The sequence below is a fragment of the Barbus barbus genome (assembly GCF_936440315.1).
Source record: "Barbus barbus genome assembly, chromosome: 16".
Taxonomy (NCBI): domain Eukaryota; kingdom Metazoa; phylum Chordata; class Actinopteri; order Cypriniformes; family Cyprinidae; genus Barbus; species Barbus barbus.
In genome coordinates, this window is record NC_136744.1 from 4,650,772 (window position 1) to 4,668,486 (window position 17,715).

At 35.3% G+C, this 17,715-nt stretch overlaps 1 protein-coding gene across 2 annotated transcripts in view; it reads left to right on the plus strand.

Moving 5' to 3' along the window:
• Positions 1-17,715, plus strand: part of LOC306882813 (CUB and sushi domain-containing protein 1-like) — a gene marked incomplete at its 3' end in the record, with an annotated part of 412,841 nt that overhangs the window by 369,039 nt on the left and 26,087 nt on the right. For both annotated transcript variants that reach the window (XM_079437723.1, XM_079437724.1), the window contains exons 50-55: positions 1,098-1,292; positions 7,103-7,276; positions 7,887-8,060; positions 9,328-9,501; positions 12,942-13,130; positions 15,188-15,361. In XM_079437723.1, coding sequence (XP_079293849.1) covers positions 1,098-1,292; positions 7,103-7,276; positions 7,887-8,060; positions 9,328-9,501; positions 12,942-13,130; positions 15,188-15,361 — 1,080 coding nt within the window. The remainder of the gene's footprint in view (positions 1-1,097; positions 1,293-7,102; positions 7,277-7,886; positions 8,061-9,327; positions 9,502-12,941; positions 13,131-15,187; positions 15,362-17,715) is intronic.

The following is a 17,715-nucleotide window of genomic DNA, read 5'->3' on the forward strand; positions in this document are numbered from 1 at the left end:
GTCAAATGATTAATTCACGATTAATCGCATCCAAAATAAAAGTTTTTGTTTACATAATACATGCATGTGTGCTGTGTATATTTGTTATTTATATATAAATGCACACACATTCCAGGAAAATATGTTATGTTTATATATTAAATATATTTATTTATAATATAAATGATATGAATATAAATATAGACATGTAAATACATAATATTTTCAAATTACATACTGTATGTGTGTGTATTTATATATACAGTACATAACAAATATACACAGCACACATGCATATATTATGTAAACAAAAACTTTTATTTTGGATGCGATTAATCGTTTGACAACACTACTAGAAACATGAGATAATTTACTTAATGTTTAATAATAAACTTATTAATCATTACCTAATGATTAACATATCATTAATTCATGTAAATTAAATTGCTTACAAATGTCATTAAACTTTAGGCTCATGTACTTTCTACAAATCTACAAATAATTTTAACAGATGTTATACAATGATTAAATGCTGTTGAAGATTATTGTATAATTTATGTTAAAATCATTTTTAGATTTGTAGAAAGTACATGAGCGTCAAGTTTAATGACATTTCCACTAAAGATCCGTTAAGTATTATATAATGTTTGTTAATGATTATTTATAACATTTTAACTCATTTGTCAAAATCATTTGAAGATTTCTAAAAAGTGCCTGATCATGAATTAAAAGTCTATAAGCATTTTTAATATACATTAAATAATGATCTGATAATCATTAGGTAATGTTTAATTAGTGCATTTGTAAACTTTAACAAGCACATTATCTCATATTTCTAGCTGTGCAAATTTTAACTAATGATCTGTTAAGCATTATATAATGTTTGTCAATGATTTAATAATGAAAGTGTTACCTGACATTTTAATGCAATGTAATTTCAAGCACGTAAAGCAGCCTTTGAGAAGCAATGAGAAGCATGCATTCGGTCAAGTGTGTCCTAACTTTTCACTGGTATTGTAAGTCTATCCCATAATTCCTGTAAGCTCTAGTTATTCCAGTTCTAGGACCTACAAGGTCATGGTTTTCCATTAATGCGTTCTTTGCCTTCTGTCCTGCAGCGGTTCAGTGCCCTAACATTGAGAGCATGCTCTCAGAACACATGGTGTGGCGTCTCATCTCGGGCTTGCTGAATGAGTTCAGTGCACGAATAATGCTGAGCTGCTCCCCGGGCTACTATCTGATGGGCAGGAAGACCATCAAATGCTTAGCTAATGCAACGTGGGAAGGGCTGGAGGAGATATCTACCTGCAAGAGTAAGAATGCTTTTACACAAACACAACGAGACGCACATACTTTTTTGTCCATTTTGGAGCTTGGCTGTATAAATCATCGTCCATTTTCACGGTATGGAAAAAAAAGAAGCTCTGTCTGTCATCTTTTGTGTTTCACAGAAGAAAGAAAATCACATGAAAGTGAATAATTGATAACATTTCCAATTTGGGCTGAACTATTCCTTTAAGAAGACCCCACTAAAAAGCACAATTGAATTCCAAATTCCGCTCTTGGGATTTCACGAAAAGATCACTGTGTTAATTACCAAACAGCATGCATTGTGAGCTAATGAAACAAATTCATTAGGGTAGCTAATATGTCTGAAATCTGGCCGCTCTCTATACCACGTCTCGTTTATTTCTCCACTGATCCAAGCGTAATCCTCTGGATTTAGCATGCACGCATAAGACGCCATCCACTGCTTAGTCAGTTCTGATCGTTGCCTGGTTTCCACCACGGGGACAGGCTGTGTAAACACTATCACGGTGATTAAGTCTTCGGTGAAAAATGCTTTAACTAATTCGAGGTCAAAGAGCAAATGTAAATATTCTAATCAGAGGCAGCTTAATTTTTAATGTGTTTACGCACCATGATGAGTAAATTGTTAATGAAAGGAACAGATGCAAACAGCTGGGGCTTAAATTGTAATTGGACTTCTTAAAATGTAAAAAAATAAATGTATGTTGATTGTATGACTAGTGCATGCACCTAACAATGCATTAGTGTTGTTTGCTAAGGTAAGCATTGCTATTACTGTTGCTCACTCTCAGGGTTATGGATTTGAACAAATTCCTAAACCCCAGGTAGGAAATCTTGTGTATTTAATCTTGTATTGTTAGCATTACAGACGAGAAATAAAACCTCAATTTGTGCTTATTGTTGAAGAAAGGGATTAAGTGACCAGATTTATGATTTTCACCTGTTAGACAAATATACTATTTTATAGGCTTACACTGAAGCAGGAATATGAGCCATATCTTGATACTAGAATATCACAGAGACTTTGAGGTGGCCTCTTTTGTTCAGAAACCCCACACAACACCTCAGCATCTAAATGTGGTAATAAATAAATAAATAAATAAATAAAAATAAACTGCATAGCAACAGAACTCAGACTCAGAACTCCCTAGCACCCAGGAAAAATTTTAAATGGCCTATCGCTGCTCATATATCCTTCAGAAAATGTAAGAATCTAATGGTAACACTTTATTTTTTAGGACCAATTCACACTAACTAGCATGCATATTACTATCATGTTGGTTGTTAATTAGCACATATTAATGCTTTTCTGCATTACCATATTTTAGATCCCATAATACTGCCCCATTCCTAAACATAACAGCTACATTACTAACTATTAACAAGATTATAATAGGCAGCAAATTAGGAGTTTATTGAAGCAAAAGTTGTAGTTAATAGTTAATCATGGGAACTGGACCTTAAAATAAAGTGTGACAAATCCAGTTTACATAATCACTATGAATACGAAAATAAAATGCTGCTTTGGTTTATTTTTTTTCCTGTTCACTTACAGTTCTTCTTAATTTCTTAATCTGCAGTTGTTCTTAATTTACTCTAATTAACATATTAAGTGTAAATATACCATGTAGTCTCTTATTTAATATAAGGCCATAAAATAATAAATATGAATGAATGGTGTTGAACGACTGTTTGCTAAATATAGAAATCAAAATATTGGAAACAATTAAAAGCTATTTAAAGGTTTGGTAACCCTTTAGGGACCAATTCTCACTATTAACTAGTTGCTTAGTAGCATGCCTATTATTAACATATTGGCTGTTTATTAGTACTTATAAAGCACAAATTTTGCATGACCATATTCTACATCCCTAATCCTACCCAGTACCTAAACCTAACAACTACCTTATTAACTAATAATAAGCAGCAAATTAGTCAATAGTCAAGTCAATATTATTTGTATAGTGCTTTTAACAATGCAAATTGTGTCAAAGCAGCTTTACATCGGCTTGATATAAAGCTGGATGCATTTATATCAGCTTTACAGTATTTAGACGGGGGAATAGTTTGTCGAAATAGTGTCATTCTCCTCTGGCCAGACAAAATCAGCAGTTTAAATCTAGGCTAAAGCAGAATCAGATTGTGCAAAGGACTCATCTGGTTCCTGTGGTCTTGTCCCAATGGCCGTCTTCACTGGGGATCAGTCTCTGGGGCTCATCTAGGTGTCCTGGCTGTAGAGGTCATCTCTAGGTGCTGATCCACTATCTGATCTGGATACAGACTGGATCCGGGTGGCTACGGTGACCTCTGAATAAGAAAGAAACAGACTAATATTAGCGTAGATGCCATTCTTCTAACGATGTAACAAGTACATTGGGTGTTTTGGGAAGTGCAGTAAGAAATTGCCAGTCATCCAGTTTTTGATATCAACTATACATTCCATTAGTTTTGAAAATTGGTAAGTTTCATCAGGTCGCAAAGAAATATAGAGCTGGGTATCATCAGCATTACAGTGAAAGCTAACACCATGTTTCCTAATGATATTTCCCAAGGGTAACATGTAAAGCGTGAAAAGTAAGGGGCCAAGTACTGAGCCTTGAGGTACTCCATACTGCACTTGTGATTGGTATGATACCTCTTCATTTATTGCCACAAATTGATGGCGGTCAGATAAGTACGATTTGAACCATGCCATATCTTTGACAGAAAAGGGAGATTCGAGATCGGTCTGTAATTAATTAATTATTTGGGGTCAAGTTGTGTTTTTTTTAATGAGAGGCTTAATAACAGCCAGTTTGAAGTTTTTTGGGACATATCCTAATGACAATGATGAGTTAATAATATTCAGAAGAGGATCTATTACTTCTGGAAGCACCTCTTTTAGGAGCTTAGATGGAACAGGGTCTAAAATACAGGTCGTTGGTTTAGATGATTTAACAAGTGTATACAATTCTTCATTTCCAGTAGAAGAGAATGAGTGGAATTCTTCCTCAGGGGATCTATAGTGCACTATCTGATGCGATACTGTGGCTGACAGCTGTATGGTTACAATTTTATCTCTAATAGTTTCACTCTTGGAAGTAAAGCAGTTCATAAAGTCATTACTACTGTGCTGCTGGGTAATGTCTGCTGCTGCTGATGTTATATTTTTTGTTAATTTAGCCACTGTATTAAATAAATACTTGGGGTTGTGTTTGTTTTCTTCTAAAAGAGATGTAAAGTAAGCAGAACTAGCAGTTTTTAATGCTTTTCTGTAGGATGGGGTACTTTCCCGCCAAGCAATACGAAATACCTCTAATTTTGTTTTTCTCCAGCTGCGGCCCATTTTCCGGGCTGCTCTCTTTAGGGCCTGAGTGTGCTCATTATACCACGGTGTGGGACTCTTTTCCTTAATCTTCCTTAAGCGTAATGGAGCAACCATATCTAAATTGCTAGAAAAGTGAGAGTCAATAGTTTAGTTACATCATCAAGTTGTTCTGAGCTATTGGATATGCTGAGGAATTGAGATAAGTCAGGATGGTGATGGTTCTACCATATTTGTAACAAGGAGTTGGCTTTACAGCTTTAGCTATATGGAATATACACGGAACTAGATAATGATCTGAGATATAATCGCTCTGCTGCAATATTTCAACGTCACTGACATCAATTCCATATGACAGTATTCAATCTAGAGTATGATTTCGACAATTAGTAGGTCCTGAAACGTGTTGTTTAACATTAATGGAGTTTAGAATGTCTGTAAATGCTGATCCTAATTAATCTCTTTCATTATCAACATGGATATTAAAATCACCAGCAATTAGGACTTTATCTGCAGCCAGCACTACCTCAGATAGAAAATCAGAAAATTATTTAATAAAGTCAGTATGGTGCCCTGGTGGCCTGTATACAGTAGCCAGTACAAACATCGCAGGGGATTTATCATTAACACTTGTTTCTTTGGATAACATTATATGAAGCACCATTACTTCGAACGAATTCGAAATCGGACGCGGTTCATGTTTGTAACAGTCAGTGTTGGGAGTAACGCGTTACAAAAGTAATGCATTACAGTAACGTATTACTTTTTGATGTAACACAGTAGTGTAAGGCATTGCTAATCAATTTTCAGTAATATTTTACTCAGAACATGTTCAGTAACAACACACTTTTAGCCCCCAATTTTTATTTTTATTTTTATTTTTTTAATTTAATTTAAAGTCGGGCTCCGAGTTTTTTATGTCCCTAGGCCCAGGCTTCGGGCCAGTATTCACGTCATAGTTCCGACGCGAGCCGGTCCTCGGGCCTGTTTTAGGCTTCTCCTTATGTTTATATTTTAGACATCCATCAATTATTGATGAAAAAAAATGCAGCGCTGGTGGAAACAACATGAGTCTGTGTTACCACGACTGTCAAGAGCGGCTCGACGGTATTTAGTGTCCCACAGCAGCAGTGAGCAGCAGCAGCGAGCAGCAGCAGCGAAAAACGTATTTAATGAACAAAAAATGCTCCAAACATTTGTTTTCTAAATGAACTTAATAAATAGCCGTAACGTAATATAAACACTTTGCCATTAGGGCAGGGCTCTAGTACATTTGTACATCTAGTACATTTGTACATTACATTTGTACATCTAATACATTTTGTTATTTTAGAATGTTAAGTTCTACTTCTGTAGATATTTTGGTGAAAGTAACTCAAAAGTAATACAGGAGTTATGTAACGCATTACAATTCTGAGACAGTAATATTGTAAGGTAAGGAATTACTTTTAAATAACAGTAACAAGTAATCTGTAATATATTACAGTTTGGAAGTAACTTGCACAACTCTGGTAACAGTAATTGTGGGGGGTAGACTCGTTTAAAGTAATGTAGTCATCTGGTTTTAGCCAGGTTTCTGTCAAACAAAGCACATCTAGTTTATGGTCAGTGATCATATCATTTACAAAAAGTGCTTTTGTAGAAACGGATCTAATATTCAATAAGCCAAGCTTTATCATTTGTTTATCTGTATTATATCTGTTTTTTATTTGTTGAACATCAATTAAATTGTTACTCTTACTTTGGTTTGGATGTTTTCTGTATTTTCTAGTTCGGGAAACAGACACAGTCTCTATAGTGTGATATCTAGGTGAAAGAGTCTCTATGTGCTAAGAATTAACTGACTTCTGTTTAGGAGTTTATTGAGGCAAAAGTCTTAGTAAATGGTTTGTTAATATCGAGAATTGGACCTTAAAATAAAGTATGGCCAAAAGTTCATTTAAAATGGTAGAAAATGTCCCTGATATATTTATGTACATTTTAGCCTAAAGTCTTTATTTTTGATAAAACAAAACAAAACAAAAAATAAATGTATGTACATGTTATTTGACAAATCATGTCAGTAGTGTAGTGGTAATACCATAGAAATGTTTATATGATTATCTTTATGGAACTAGAATTGTATGTAGGTATTTAAAGCATGACAATAAACTAAAAGTTCAATTTAATTTCCATTTGTATACTTCCATTTGTTTTATTTATTTATATATTTTTTCTAGATACTACATTGTAAAAACAAAAAGGTGAGACAGTAGTAATAAACAGTAAATATCAAAGAGTGTCCAAACTTTTGACTGGTAGTATACTTTTATTACCCTTGAAATGTCCACCAGTATAAAAATACATCTGTTCTGCTTTTAGCCATGCCCCTTTCACCCCTCCATTTCCTGGTAGCTAGTAGTCACTATGAATAAGAATGGCATATGGTGCCCGTCATCAGCAATGTGACCTTTTTTCAGCTAAAATTACCATCTGTATTCAAGATACTGCATTGATTATTTCCTCCAGTCATTTCCTGTGGGGCGCTTCCATCCCCTCCTAATGGCAAAAAGATGGGCACCCTGACTAGCTATGGCGCCACGGCTATCTTCATGTGTAACACAGGGTACACTTTAGTGGGCTCGCACGTGAGGGAGTGTCAGGCTAACGGTCTCTGGAGTGGAGATGAGACCAAATGTCTGGGTAAGTAGCATCTTTCAGCAGGGCTTCTGTGATCGGACGTTATTATTACTGAACCGTTCATGTGTAGAGAAAAGCAAATCTGTTTACTGGATGTTTTCCTACTCTATTATATTATGCTTGTATAGTTCTAGTTATTGTACAGTGCTAAGAGCAATGTGATTTCCCTAAGTAGGATATGTTCCTGGAAAAACATTCTTTGTTAGTCCCAGAACAACATTCCTATTAGACATTCACAGCTCTAACCCTAAATTCACATAGTCTTGTGTTGCCAATATTAATTTATGGCTTCTGTAGTGCTAGATAATACTGGAACTAGGGGAAAATCCTTGAACAAGCATTGAGAGCAGCTAAACTAAGATATGCCACTGTCTGACGATCAGCACTGACCCTTAGACACATCACCTGCTGCTTGACCAAACAGCACGGAGGGCATTTCATCAAAATGTCAAGCGGTGCTTGGCGGAGTGCTCTCTGGACTTTCTGTAGTGCTGATGTGTCCATGCGTCATGCTCCGTAAAATGAGTAGTTTGAATTTGTGTTTGTTTAGTAACAAGATTTGATTTTTATGAGACGTTTGTTGATTCTGACCACTTTTGAAAATGTTTTTCAGCTGGTCATTGTGATTCTCCGGATCCGATTGTTAATGGCCACATCAGTGGTGATGGATCTAGTTATAGGGACACAGTTGTTTATCAGTGCAACCTGGGCTTTCGGCTCATCGGGACGTCAGTTCGTATCTGCCAACAAGACCACAGGTGGTCAGGCCAAGCACCTGTGTGTGTCTGTAAGTGTTTTTATTTGATTTATTTATGATTGTTTTTTGGTACCACTTTAGTTTAGGGACCAATTCTCACTATCAACAAGATGCTTATTAGCATTCCTATTATTTACATATTGGCTTTATTGACTTATAAAGCACATTTTCTACATGACCATATTCTACATCCCTAATCCTACCCAATGCCTAAATTTAACAACCTCCTTACTAACTATTTATAAAAGTAAAAAAAAAAAAGTTGTAGTTAATGGTTAGTTAATAGTGAGAACTGGACCTTAAAATAAAGTGTGACTTTATTTTATTTTTTTATGAATCAGTTCTTAGTAGGTCTGTCAGATGATTAAAATGTCTAGTTTTAGATGATCTATGTTAGATTAATTACTTATGTCTTTTATATAATAATTAAATTAAGTCAAGTCATTAATTTTAATAGTGCTTTTCACAATATTGTTTTAAAGCAGCTTTACAGAAAATCATAATTTTAATGTTTATAATGTTTATATATTAATATCTGGGAGATATTATTTATTTATTTGTATTATTATTATTTTATATATATATATATATATATGTGTGTGTGTGTGTGTGTGTGTGTGTGTGTATTTATTTATTTATTTTGGTGATACAAGCAATCAAGCAGTTGAATAGTTAAGGTTAGTAAAAAAGAAAAAAATCAGGTAGTTGAGATATACTATATTTCCAGCTTTATATAGAAAGCTGTGACTTAATACAGTTGATATTTTTGTGTCAATATCAACAAACACAGCTGAGATTTGCTATATATTGCTTTACATTTAGTATACTGTATAAATGCAGTTAAAATAGGATGTACTAAATAACAACTTTTAATATATCGATGAGCAATAATGCATTTTACATTTTTTTGTCGATACAACAAGCAGTTCAGACTTGCTCTAATGTATACTGCTTAATTTCAGTATGCTGGGTTGGATAGATTTAGTATTTGTATAAATTGTTATTTATTTCTACAGTTAATTTGAGTTATTAATTTGATATCTGGTGATATTGATTAATTATAAGACATCAGATTATTTGCAGAAGAAAGCATTAATTTAAAAAAGTGTCTTTAGAAGTCTTGTTTTTCTTTCCTTTTATTGATATTATTATTTTTATTGTAGTTTTTTTATTTATTATTTTTGTAAAAAAGTTACAGCCATATTTTTTATTTAAAACATTTTAACTTCAACATATGCACAAGCCCTGTAAGCCGCTTCAAAAAGCAAGTGATTGACTATTCTCCCTTTCTTAACAGCCATAACCTGCGGCCATCCTGGAAACCCTGCAAATGGTCGGACAAACAGCAGCGAGTTTAATCTCAACGACGTGGTCAACTTCACCTGCAACACAGGGTATTTGTTGCACGGTGCATCCAGAGCGCAGTGTCGCATGAACGGACAGTGGAGCAACCCTCTTCCTGTGTGCAAGGGTATGAACCTTTCAATAAACACGATTTTACTGTATCTCAAATGCTTCCAGGCAGCTTGTCCCTTGTTGAGAATCTCAGTGGAGACGCAGCCTTGAACACCGTCTTGTTATGCGAGAAGCTCCTTAGTGAGGCTGTTTAACACCCACAGCTCATGGGCTTAGCATTAACAGAGCGAAACCAGCATCTGTGCTCAGCAGTCTGAGTCAGCCAGTGAATGACAAAAAGCAATGTGCAAATAATTATCTGTGTGTCATTTCCCATCTTGAAGTGTCGATTTGAAAGTCAAATGGGTCTGCATCAACCCGTGTGACATTGTGGGATGCTTTCTGACATTAAGTAGGAGTAACTGTGCACATCTTGTCACTTTAATGATTAATTAATGTGCGAAGGAAGTTGTTGATGGTGGCCTGGTGAAATTGAATCGTGATGGAAAATGGAGGTAGGTCAATGCTTCTAAGATGGACAATTCCCCACAGGCTCAGCCAGAGCGCAGAGACGAAGCACTCAGCAGGGAGAATGGCTGACATTCCTCTGTGCGGATACATTTTTCCATGAAACAAGTCCAACATTGAATTGATGTGAGCTTTATGTTTTTGCTGGTATTTAGAAACTAAAAAATAACTTTTTTTTTTTTTTTATGGCCAGTTTAATAGTTTTGACTAAACCATGTGTGCATATATTACACTAGTAGAAAAAAGGACATTTATTATTGGTAAAATTGTAAGCTTATTATTATCTAGTTGTGAAAAAAGGGTAGGCATGCATAAATTGTGTGTAGAATATTACACATGATCATATATTCATGAAACGGTAGAATTCTAACACAGTTAGAGGAAAAACAAGCATAAACAATTACACAAAAATAGAAATGTTAATACACACAATTTTAATTAGAATAAAATAGAATTGAAAATATATTTTTTTACACATAATTGAAAAATGTAGAACTGTTATATATAACTTAAAAGTATAATTGACATACACGAACACACACACACAAAAGGGTAAAAGTTTTGTATAGGGGCCAATTCTCACTATTAACTAATTGCTTAGTAGCATGCCTATTATTAACATACTGGCTGTTTATTAGTACATATAAAATACATATTCTGCATCAGTGTTGGGTGAATCTAGTTACTAAGTAATTCGTTTCTCTTGAAAAATTAAAGTAAGGGATTATTCTTATTTTTTCTGTAATTTAATGACAGTTACTTATGTAATTGAACTTAATACTGTGTATAAACTGTAGAGCATTAATACACAATACAATGCAATACAATACAATAGTGGATTTAACATCAAAATTTAAAATATAACCATAAAATGCATGCTTTTTTATGTACTCCACTCACTTTAAATACTTTGGTGAGTCCATAAGAATATTGGTAACAATTTAGTGTCCAATTTTCACTCTTAACTAGTTGGTTATTAGCATGAATATTACTAGAATATTGGCTGTTTATTATTACTTAAAAAGCACATATTAATGTCTTATTCTGCAAGACCTTATTCGAAATCCTTAATCCTACCCAATTCTTAACTTAACACCTACTTTACTAAGTATTAATAAGCAGTAATATATTGAGGCAGAAGTCATAGTTGATAGTTAGTTAATAGTGAGAATTAAACCCTAATCAAAAGTGTGACCAGAATAATTTATGTAGTTACTTGAAAGAATTAAAATAAGCATTTCATGTCTATTCTTGTATCATTAACTTGTCGAGGTTGATATTGTCAGGTCAAGTCAAGTCATCTGTGGGTGAAGGGAGGAGAGCGAGGACTCAAGTGCAGGAGGAAAAAAAGGCCTTTATTAACACAAAAATAAAATAAACAAACAAAAACTATCCCGTAGGGGAAAACAGACTGGCCAGGCAGGATAAGGCAGGACACCAGGCACACACAACATACAACAACGAACTCGCACGGGACTGCAAACACAAGGAGATTATAAAGGGAGCAAATAAGGATGGTAACGACATAACATAGGTGGGGCAAATTAACCAATAATCAGGAAACAAGATGGGTGCAAAGACAGTAATATAGTGTTGGCCCAGATCCGGCCCACATCTGGCCCGTGTGAAATCCATGCGGGCCAGATGTGGGCCGGATCTGGGCCAACACTGCTTGCTGTCTGGGTGGGGTCAAGACAATTGACATGAGAGCACATGGCACCCAGAAACCTGAAACAAAACTACGTAATATCACGTTCAATATCGCAGGCGATCGCGTGTCGGTGAACTACGGCTCTGTGCTCCATTTGAAAACAGGTGATGGAGATTTATTAATAATCACAGAACCGGCTTTACTGACGAGATGCGCACGACAATCGCATGCAATATATCGTGCAGCCCTACTCGAGGCAAAAGTCGTAGTTAATGGTTTGTTAATAGCAAAAACTGAACCTTAAAATAAAGTGTGACCTAAAAAGCAGAATTGCAATATACAAATGAAAAAAGAAGAATTCTAATATACAGTTGTTTAAAAAGATAAAACTGTCATACAATTTCACTAAAAGCAGAACTGTTAAGAGAAGCCTAGAATTGTTATATATAATTAAAAAAAATAACACAAATAAAAAAAAAACAAGTAGAATTGTCATATTTATTTGTAAAAAAGACGAGTTGTCAAAAACAATACAAAAAAACTGAATTCTAACAAGATATTATTATTGTTTTACAACTGTCAACCATATCACAATTATATGCCTCATTCTTATACTAAGCTGCTATGATAAGATATTTATTTTCAAGATACACTCAAATCAAATCATGATGTCTCACAAAGAAAAACAACACGCCAATAACAGGTGCCAATTATCAACTTTTTAGCTGCTTGTCCACCCACTTTTCTTCTCCCAGGGGGCTTAATTGAGTGCCGCGACATTGACAGCTGCCACCAAGGCAAGGCAGTCTGGTTTGTTTCCCCTGGACATGGCGTCAACTTCTATCTTTTTTTTTTTTTGTTAAATTGCGACGGGCAGTAACTGAATTTGTAACTGCATGGTTGACACAGCATGCCAAGAACAGCATGTTCCCGGTTTGAGTACAGAAAAATGTAATATGACCACATCTGTCAAAATCTGTCACTACAGCATAAAAAGAATCAGCTACATGTGTAGAATAATGTTCACTGCGTCGACAGATATTTCAACTTTAGATCAGAATGCATGCATGACATGTTCTAGGTATGCACGGGAAAACAGAAGACCCTTGACTTGAGGAAGTGCACAGATAAAAGGCAAAATAAGTTCTGAAGAAGCACAATTCACCCTCTCATAATCCATATCTTCAAGAGCGATTTATGGTTTGGAGTTGATTGAAATTGCTCCAGAGGCTGCACCAACGATCCTGCTGTTCAGTCTCCTCCATTGATTTCTTCTGTCTTTCCTCACTCTTGCTTCCCTGTCAGACATTAAGCATCTGGCTGTTTTTATCTTGCAGTGGTAAACTGCTCTGATCCAGGCTTTGTGGAGAACACCATTCGTCACTCTCAACAGCGCTACCCTGAGAGCTTCAACTACAGAAACACTGTGATGTATCACTGCAAGAGAGGCTTCTATCTGCTCGGCTCCTCCGTCCTCACCTGCCAGTCAAATGGCTTCTGGGACAGATCACTTCCTAAGTGCCTTGGTGAGTGATAGCCTCGTATTCCGTCCAATACACACTCGTCCAGAGATTCATACAGTGCCAAAAATGTCTTTGCTGTTGTATACATGTGATGGAATGCTTCAAAAAACATTTTCTGAATTAGAATTACGATTCTTGTTTCCAGTAGTATCCAACATTCTTAAAACAAGCTCAATTCGTTGATTATACAAGATTATTCTACAAGATTATTGAGACCTTTTTTTCTGAGAATATTTTTGCCAATTGAATAAAAAATTACTCATATCCTATAAGTCTGACACAAGGTACTACGATATTTAGGTATCTTTGCTTTAAAAAAAGAGACAATCTTCAGTTTATTGTCTATTGTCAGTACTATTTCTGTTTATCTTTGTTTTATTATTATTAATATTTTTAACACTTGTGCACTAAAGGGAATCATTTTAGAGATTTAGCATTCCGACAGTGTGCTTTACAATGTTAAAAGTAACAATAACTGTTGAACTGTCAGCACACTGAAGTCATCTCTTAGAAGTTGCATTTCTAAATTCATCGCTTTAAAACCTCCACTACTACAGCCATAAAGGACCACTTTTGTAACAAAGACAAGACTTTTGTAAACAAGACAATTACTGAACTGTCAAAATGTTCTTGAAATGTTCTTGAAATAGTTGGTCAGTATACACATGCAGACAGACATCTTTTGCCATTGTCTCACATCTTTTTTTTGTTTTTTCCACCAGCATGTCTTGCTGTGAGTATTGTATTTTTAAGTGTATTTATAACTTGACACATTGTATATTAAATGTGTCAATTTAAAAATAGTTCAACATCTCACAACTCTTACTTTTTTTCCCCCTAGCTGTTTAAATGCAAGCAGCCTATGTGATTGCCTCTTAGGAACATGCCTGATTGGCGTCTGGATGTGGCTATACTCTATATAAAATAAAATAAAGGTGCTTAAAAGGTTCTTCACAGCGATGTCATAGAAGAACCGTTTTTGGTTCCACAAAGAACCATTCACTCAAAGGTTCTTTAAAAAACCATCTCTTTCTTACCTTTTTATAATCTGAAGAACCTTCTTTCACCACAAAGAACCTTTTGTGAAACAGAAAGGCTCTTCAGATGTTAAAGGTTCTTTATGGAACCATTTAGACAAAAAGGTTCTTCTATAGCATCGTGAAGCACCTTTATTTTTAAGAGTGTATGTTTGAAGAAACAGTATAATACCATACTGCATTTACTCTTTCTGCTGTATATAGTTTATAAGCAGTGCTCTGAATTTATCCTGCAATGCAGTGTGGTTGACTTGACCATTAATTTTAAGTTTTCACTGTGATGGATGAACAAGAACGAATATCAGCTGTGATTTTACCATCTCCTTGGCTATTTGATCAGCCAAATTATAGTTTTACACAAAAAAAAGGAATTAAGTGCAAACGAACCATATTAATTTCCAAGGTTTTGACTTGAAACCGCTTGCTTGAATTAAACAGGCCTCAAAGGTTAGGTCATGTGACAACAGTGTAGCTTATGCCTGTTGTTCACACTTGCCATTAAAAAATAATATGCAGTATACTGTAAAACAGGGTAACCAGGCCGTCAGTCAATTTTGAAAATATGTAGTTTTGCACATCCCTATTAAGGCTTTAAAATTAAATATGACTGTAAGTGAGTTGTATCTAAACCACCACTGTTTCCATGATAATTGAAAAAAAAAAAAAAAAACACTGTGTTACACTTTATTTTTAGGTGTCCTTGTTACAGTGCAATTATACATTTAAGTACTGAGTAATATTAATTAACTACATGTACTTACTCTATGGTTAGGATAAGGGTTTGGCTTAGGGTTACTTGCATGTAATTATGCATAATTTATTTTTATTATAATAGTAAGTACATGTAACATGTAACAAAGACACTTTAAAATAACACTGCATAGATGTACCGCATCAATTTTGAGGCAATGCGGCAGAGTAACAACTTTTTTTTTAATAATATGCAAAAGAACACTGAAGTTTTAGCAATTTTGAAGTATCTTATAGGAGATCTTCTGTCTGCTTTCTTCTGCCCCCCCATAGCAATAACCTGCGGTGATCCCGGCACACCGCCGTTTGCTGTCATGTCAGGCCAGAAGTTCACCAACAGAGCCGTGGTCCATTACTCCTGCAGCCTGGGCCGAACTCTGGTGGGGAACGCCACGCGCCAGTGTCTGGAGGATGGCCGGTGGAGCGGCTCGCCACCCTACTGCTCAGGTACATACATCAGCAGGTGGCAGAGCCTCAGGGCGGGAGACTGCAGACCAGCCGGCTGATCTTTAAGCCTCTGTGTGAGCGGTTCAGCTTACTTCAGACTTAAATGTCTGTCTGAGCTCAGACAGATCTTAAAGTTTAAACAGTAACTGCTGTTGACATCAGCGCAGACAAAGTGTTGTTTCCTCAAAGTCCAGATTATGTGCATGTCACGCGGCTCTCTGGCATTACATGTTTATGTGATGCGTTTATAAAATAATAACGTAGACCAGACTGCCCTGGACTAGAGCACGGCAGTTTGGTCAGAAAAACACACATTCATTTCATTCATAGAAAAAAATGATTTTAGCATGAGCTATGAAACTGATTTCCAAATTCCTGTTGAAGAAAGAATCCACAAATCAGAGAAGTCAGAAAAACAGAAACTGCCCCAAAAAATCTCAGTGACACCCATAAATAATTTTAAATTATATATATGTGAGTAAAGGACTATTCACACCAAGCAAGATTATTATAAAGATAAGGATAAAAATATAGTTCTAAAAATTGTTCTCAATATTAAAGAATAGCAGCTATAACGATAAAGGCAAAGAGAAAGGATATAGTTGGAATCACGATTAAAACATTGATAGCCAATCAGAATCCTTCCTGCTATAACAAGCTTGAGAATTTAAAGCGGCAGACTAGCATGCGCTGAGAATAAACAGACGATATTGTCCGCTGGTGTGGGCGCTAATATCGTTATCTTTATAGATATCGTTCTTGGTGTGAACGGGGCTTAACACTTTACAATAAGGTCCCATTAGTTAATGTAAGTGAAAGCATTAGCTAATGTGAACTAACAATGAGCAATATACAGCATTTATTATTTTTTCTTTAAGGCTAATCAATTAAAACGATATTCTTAATTTTGTTAATGTTAGTTCACGGTGCATTAACTAATGTTAACAGATACAACCTTTGATTTTAAACATGTATTAAAGGGGTCATATGATGTTGCTAAAATGAACATTACTTTGTGTATGTGGGGTAATCCAATGTATTTATGCGGTTTAAAGTTAAAAAAACACATTATTTGTACATACAAAAATGTACATTATTGTTGCTCCACTATGCTTCGCCTTTCTGAAACGTGCCGATTTTTACAAAGCTCATCATTCTGAAAAGCGAGGTGTGCTCTGACTGGCCAGCTATCCAGTACGTTGTGATTGGCCGTATACCTCAAGCGTGAGATGGAAATGCCCCTCACCGTATTGTGATGCCGTGTCCCGGCGAGATGACACAAAAACAATAAAACCCATTATAAATGAGGCGTTTGTTGCATCTAGTGGGGACACACAGTAATTATTGATGATAATGACTTATACTGTCTTTTTACGTGTCGCGTTGTATGTATGTAAACATTACTATGTCCGCATTTGTGATCGGAGAAGCGACAAACAACAAGCGCTACTCAACACTGCTCAATACTCGTGTTTGAATCGTCGGTGGCAAATTCTTTAAATAAGAAAATGCACTTACAGGCTGTGAGTCAGAAGTGCCAGACTGTCCTTGCAAAGTTGGAATAGCCCCACTTTATAGAAACAGCCTTTGTGCACAGCTGGCATCAGGCTAACGTTACTCTCCCAGGTTGCGCTGCACACACTCTAATATTTGGGTTGAATTTAAAATCAAAATCTGAGCTGTTTCAACTGAAAGAAACTTGCTCTGACTGATCTTAAAATATATCAATGCATTTATTTTGTCTCAAAATGCACACTAGTAATGTTTTTTCTAAGGCACGTTTATTAAAATGACTTAAACTGAATCTAGTCTAAGCCCTGTCTGTGAAACCAGGCCATAATGTAATATTGCTATAAAAGGAGTCAATTGTCTTATATGTTAGCGTCTTTTTCAGAGTTGGGTATAACTCTGTAAACGCAGTAAAGTAATGAGTTACATTTTAAATTTATGTAATTTGATTACAGTTACTTACGTCAATAAAATTACATTAAGTTACAAATGCAGTGTTGAAAAAATATAAAGTAAAAATCATGTTTTGCGCGTCAGTATGCCCTTTAATAAATCACAGGAGAATGCGAGCTAAAATGAGAGTCCTACAACATTTAGATGCAATGAAAGATTGCCTATCATGTTTAAAAATGTTACACTCGACATATTTTAGTCTGGCATTATAGTTTGGGAAAAGTTCAACAAGTGAATGTGTAAAAGTTTGTCACAGTAACACTAATAAAGTAAAAAATAAATGACTCATCAGAATGAGATCAACCGCTGGATTAAACCGCATCGGCATCGCAATTCAAGGCTTATTCCTCACAGCGAATCTTCTTCCAAAAATGAAAAGTACCCGAGATGAA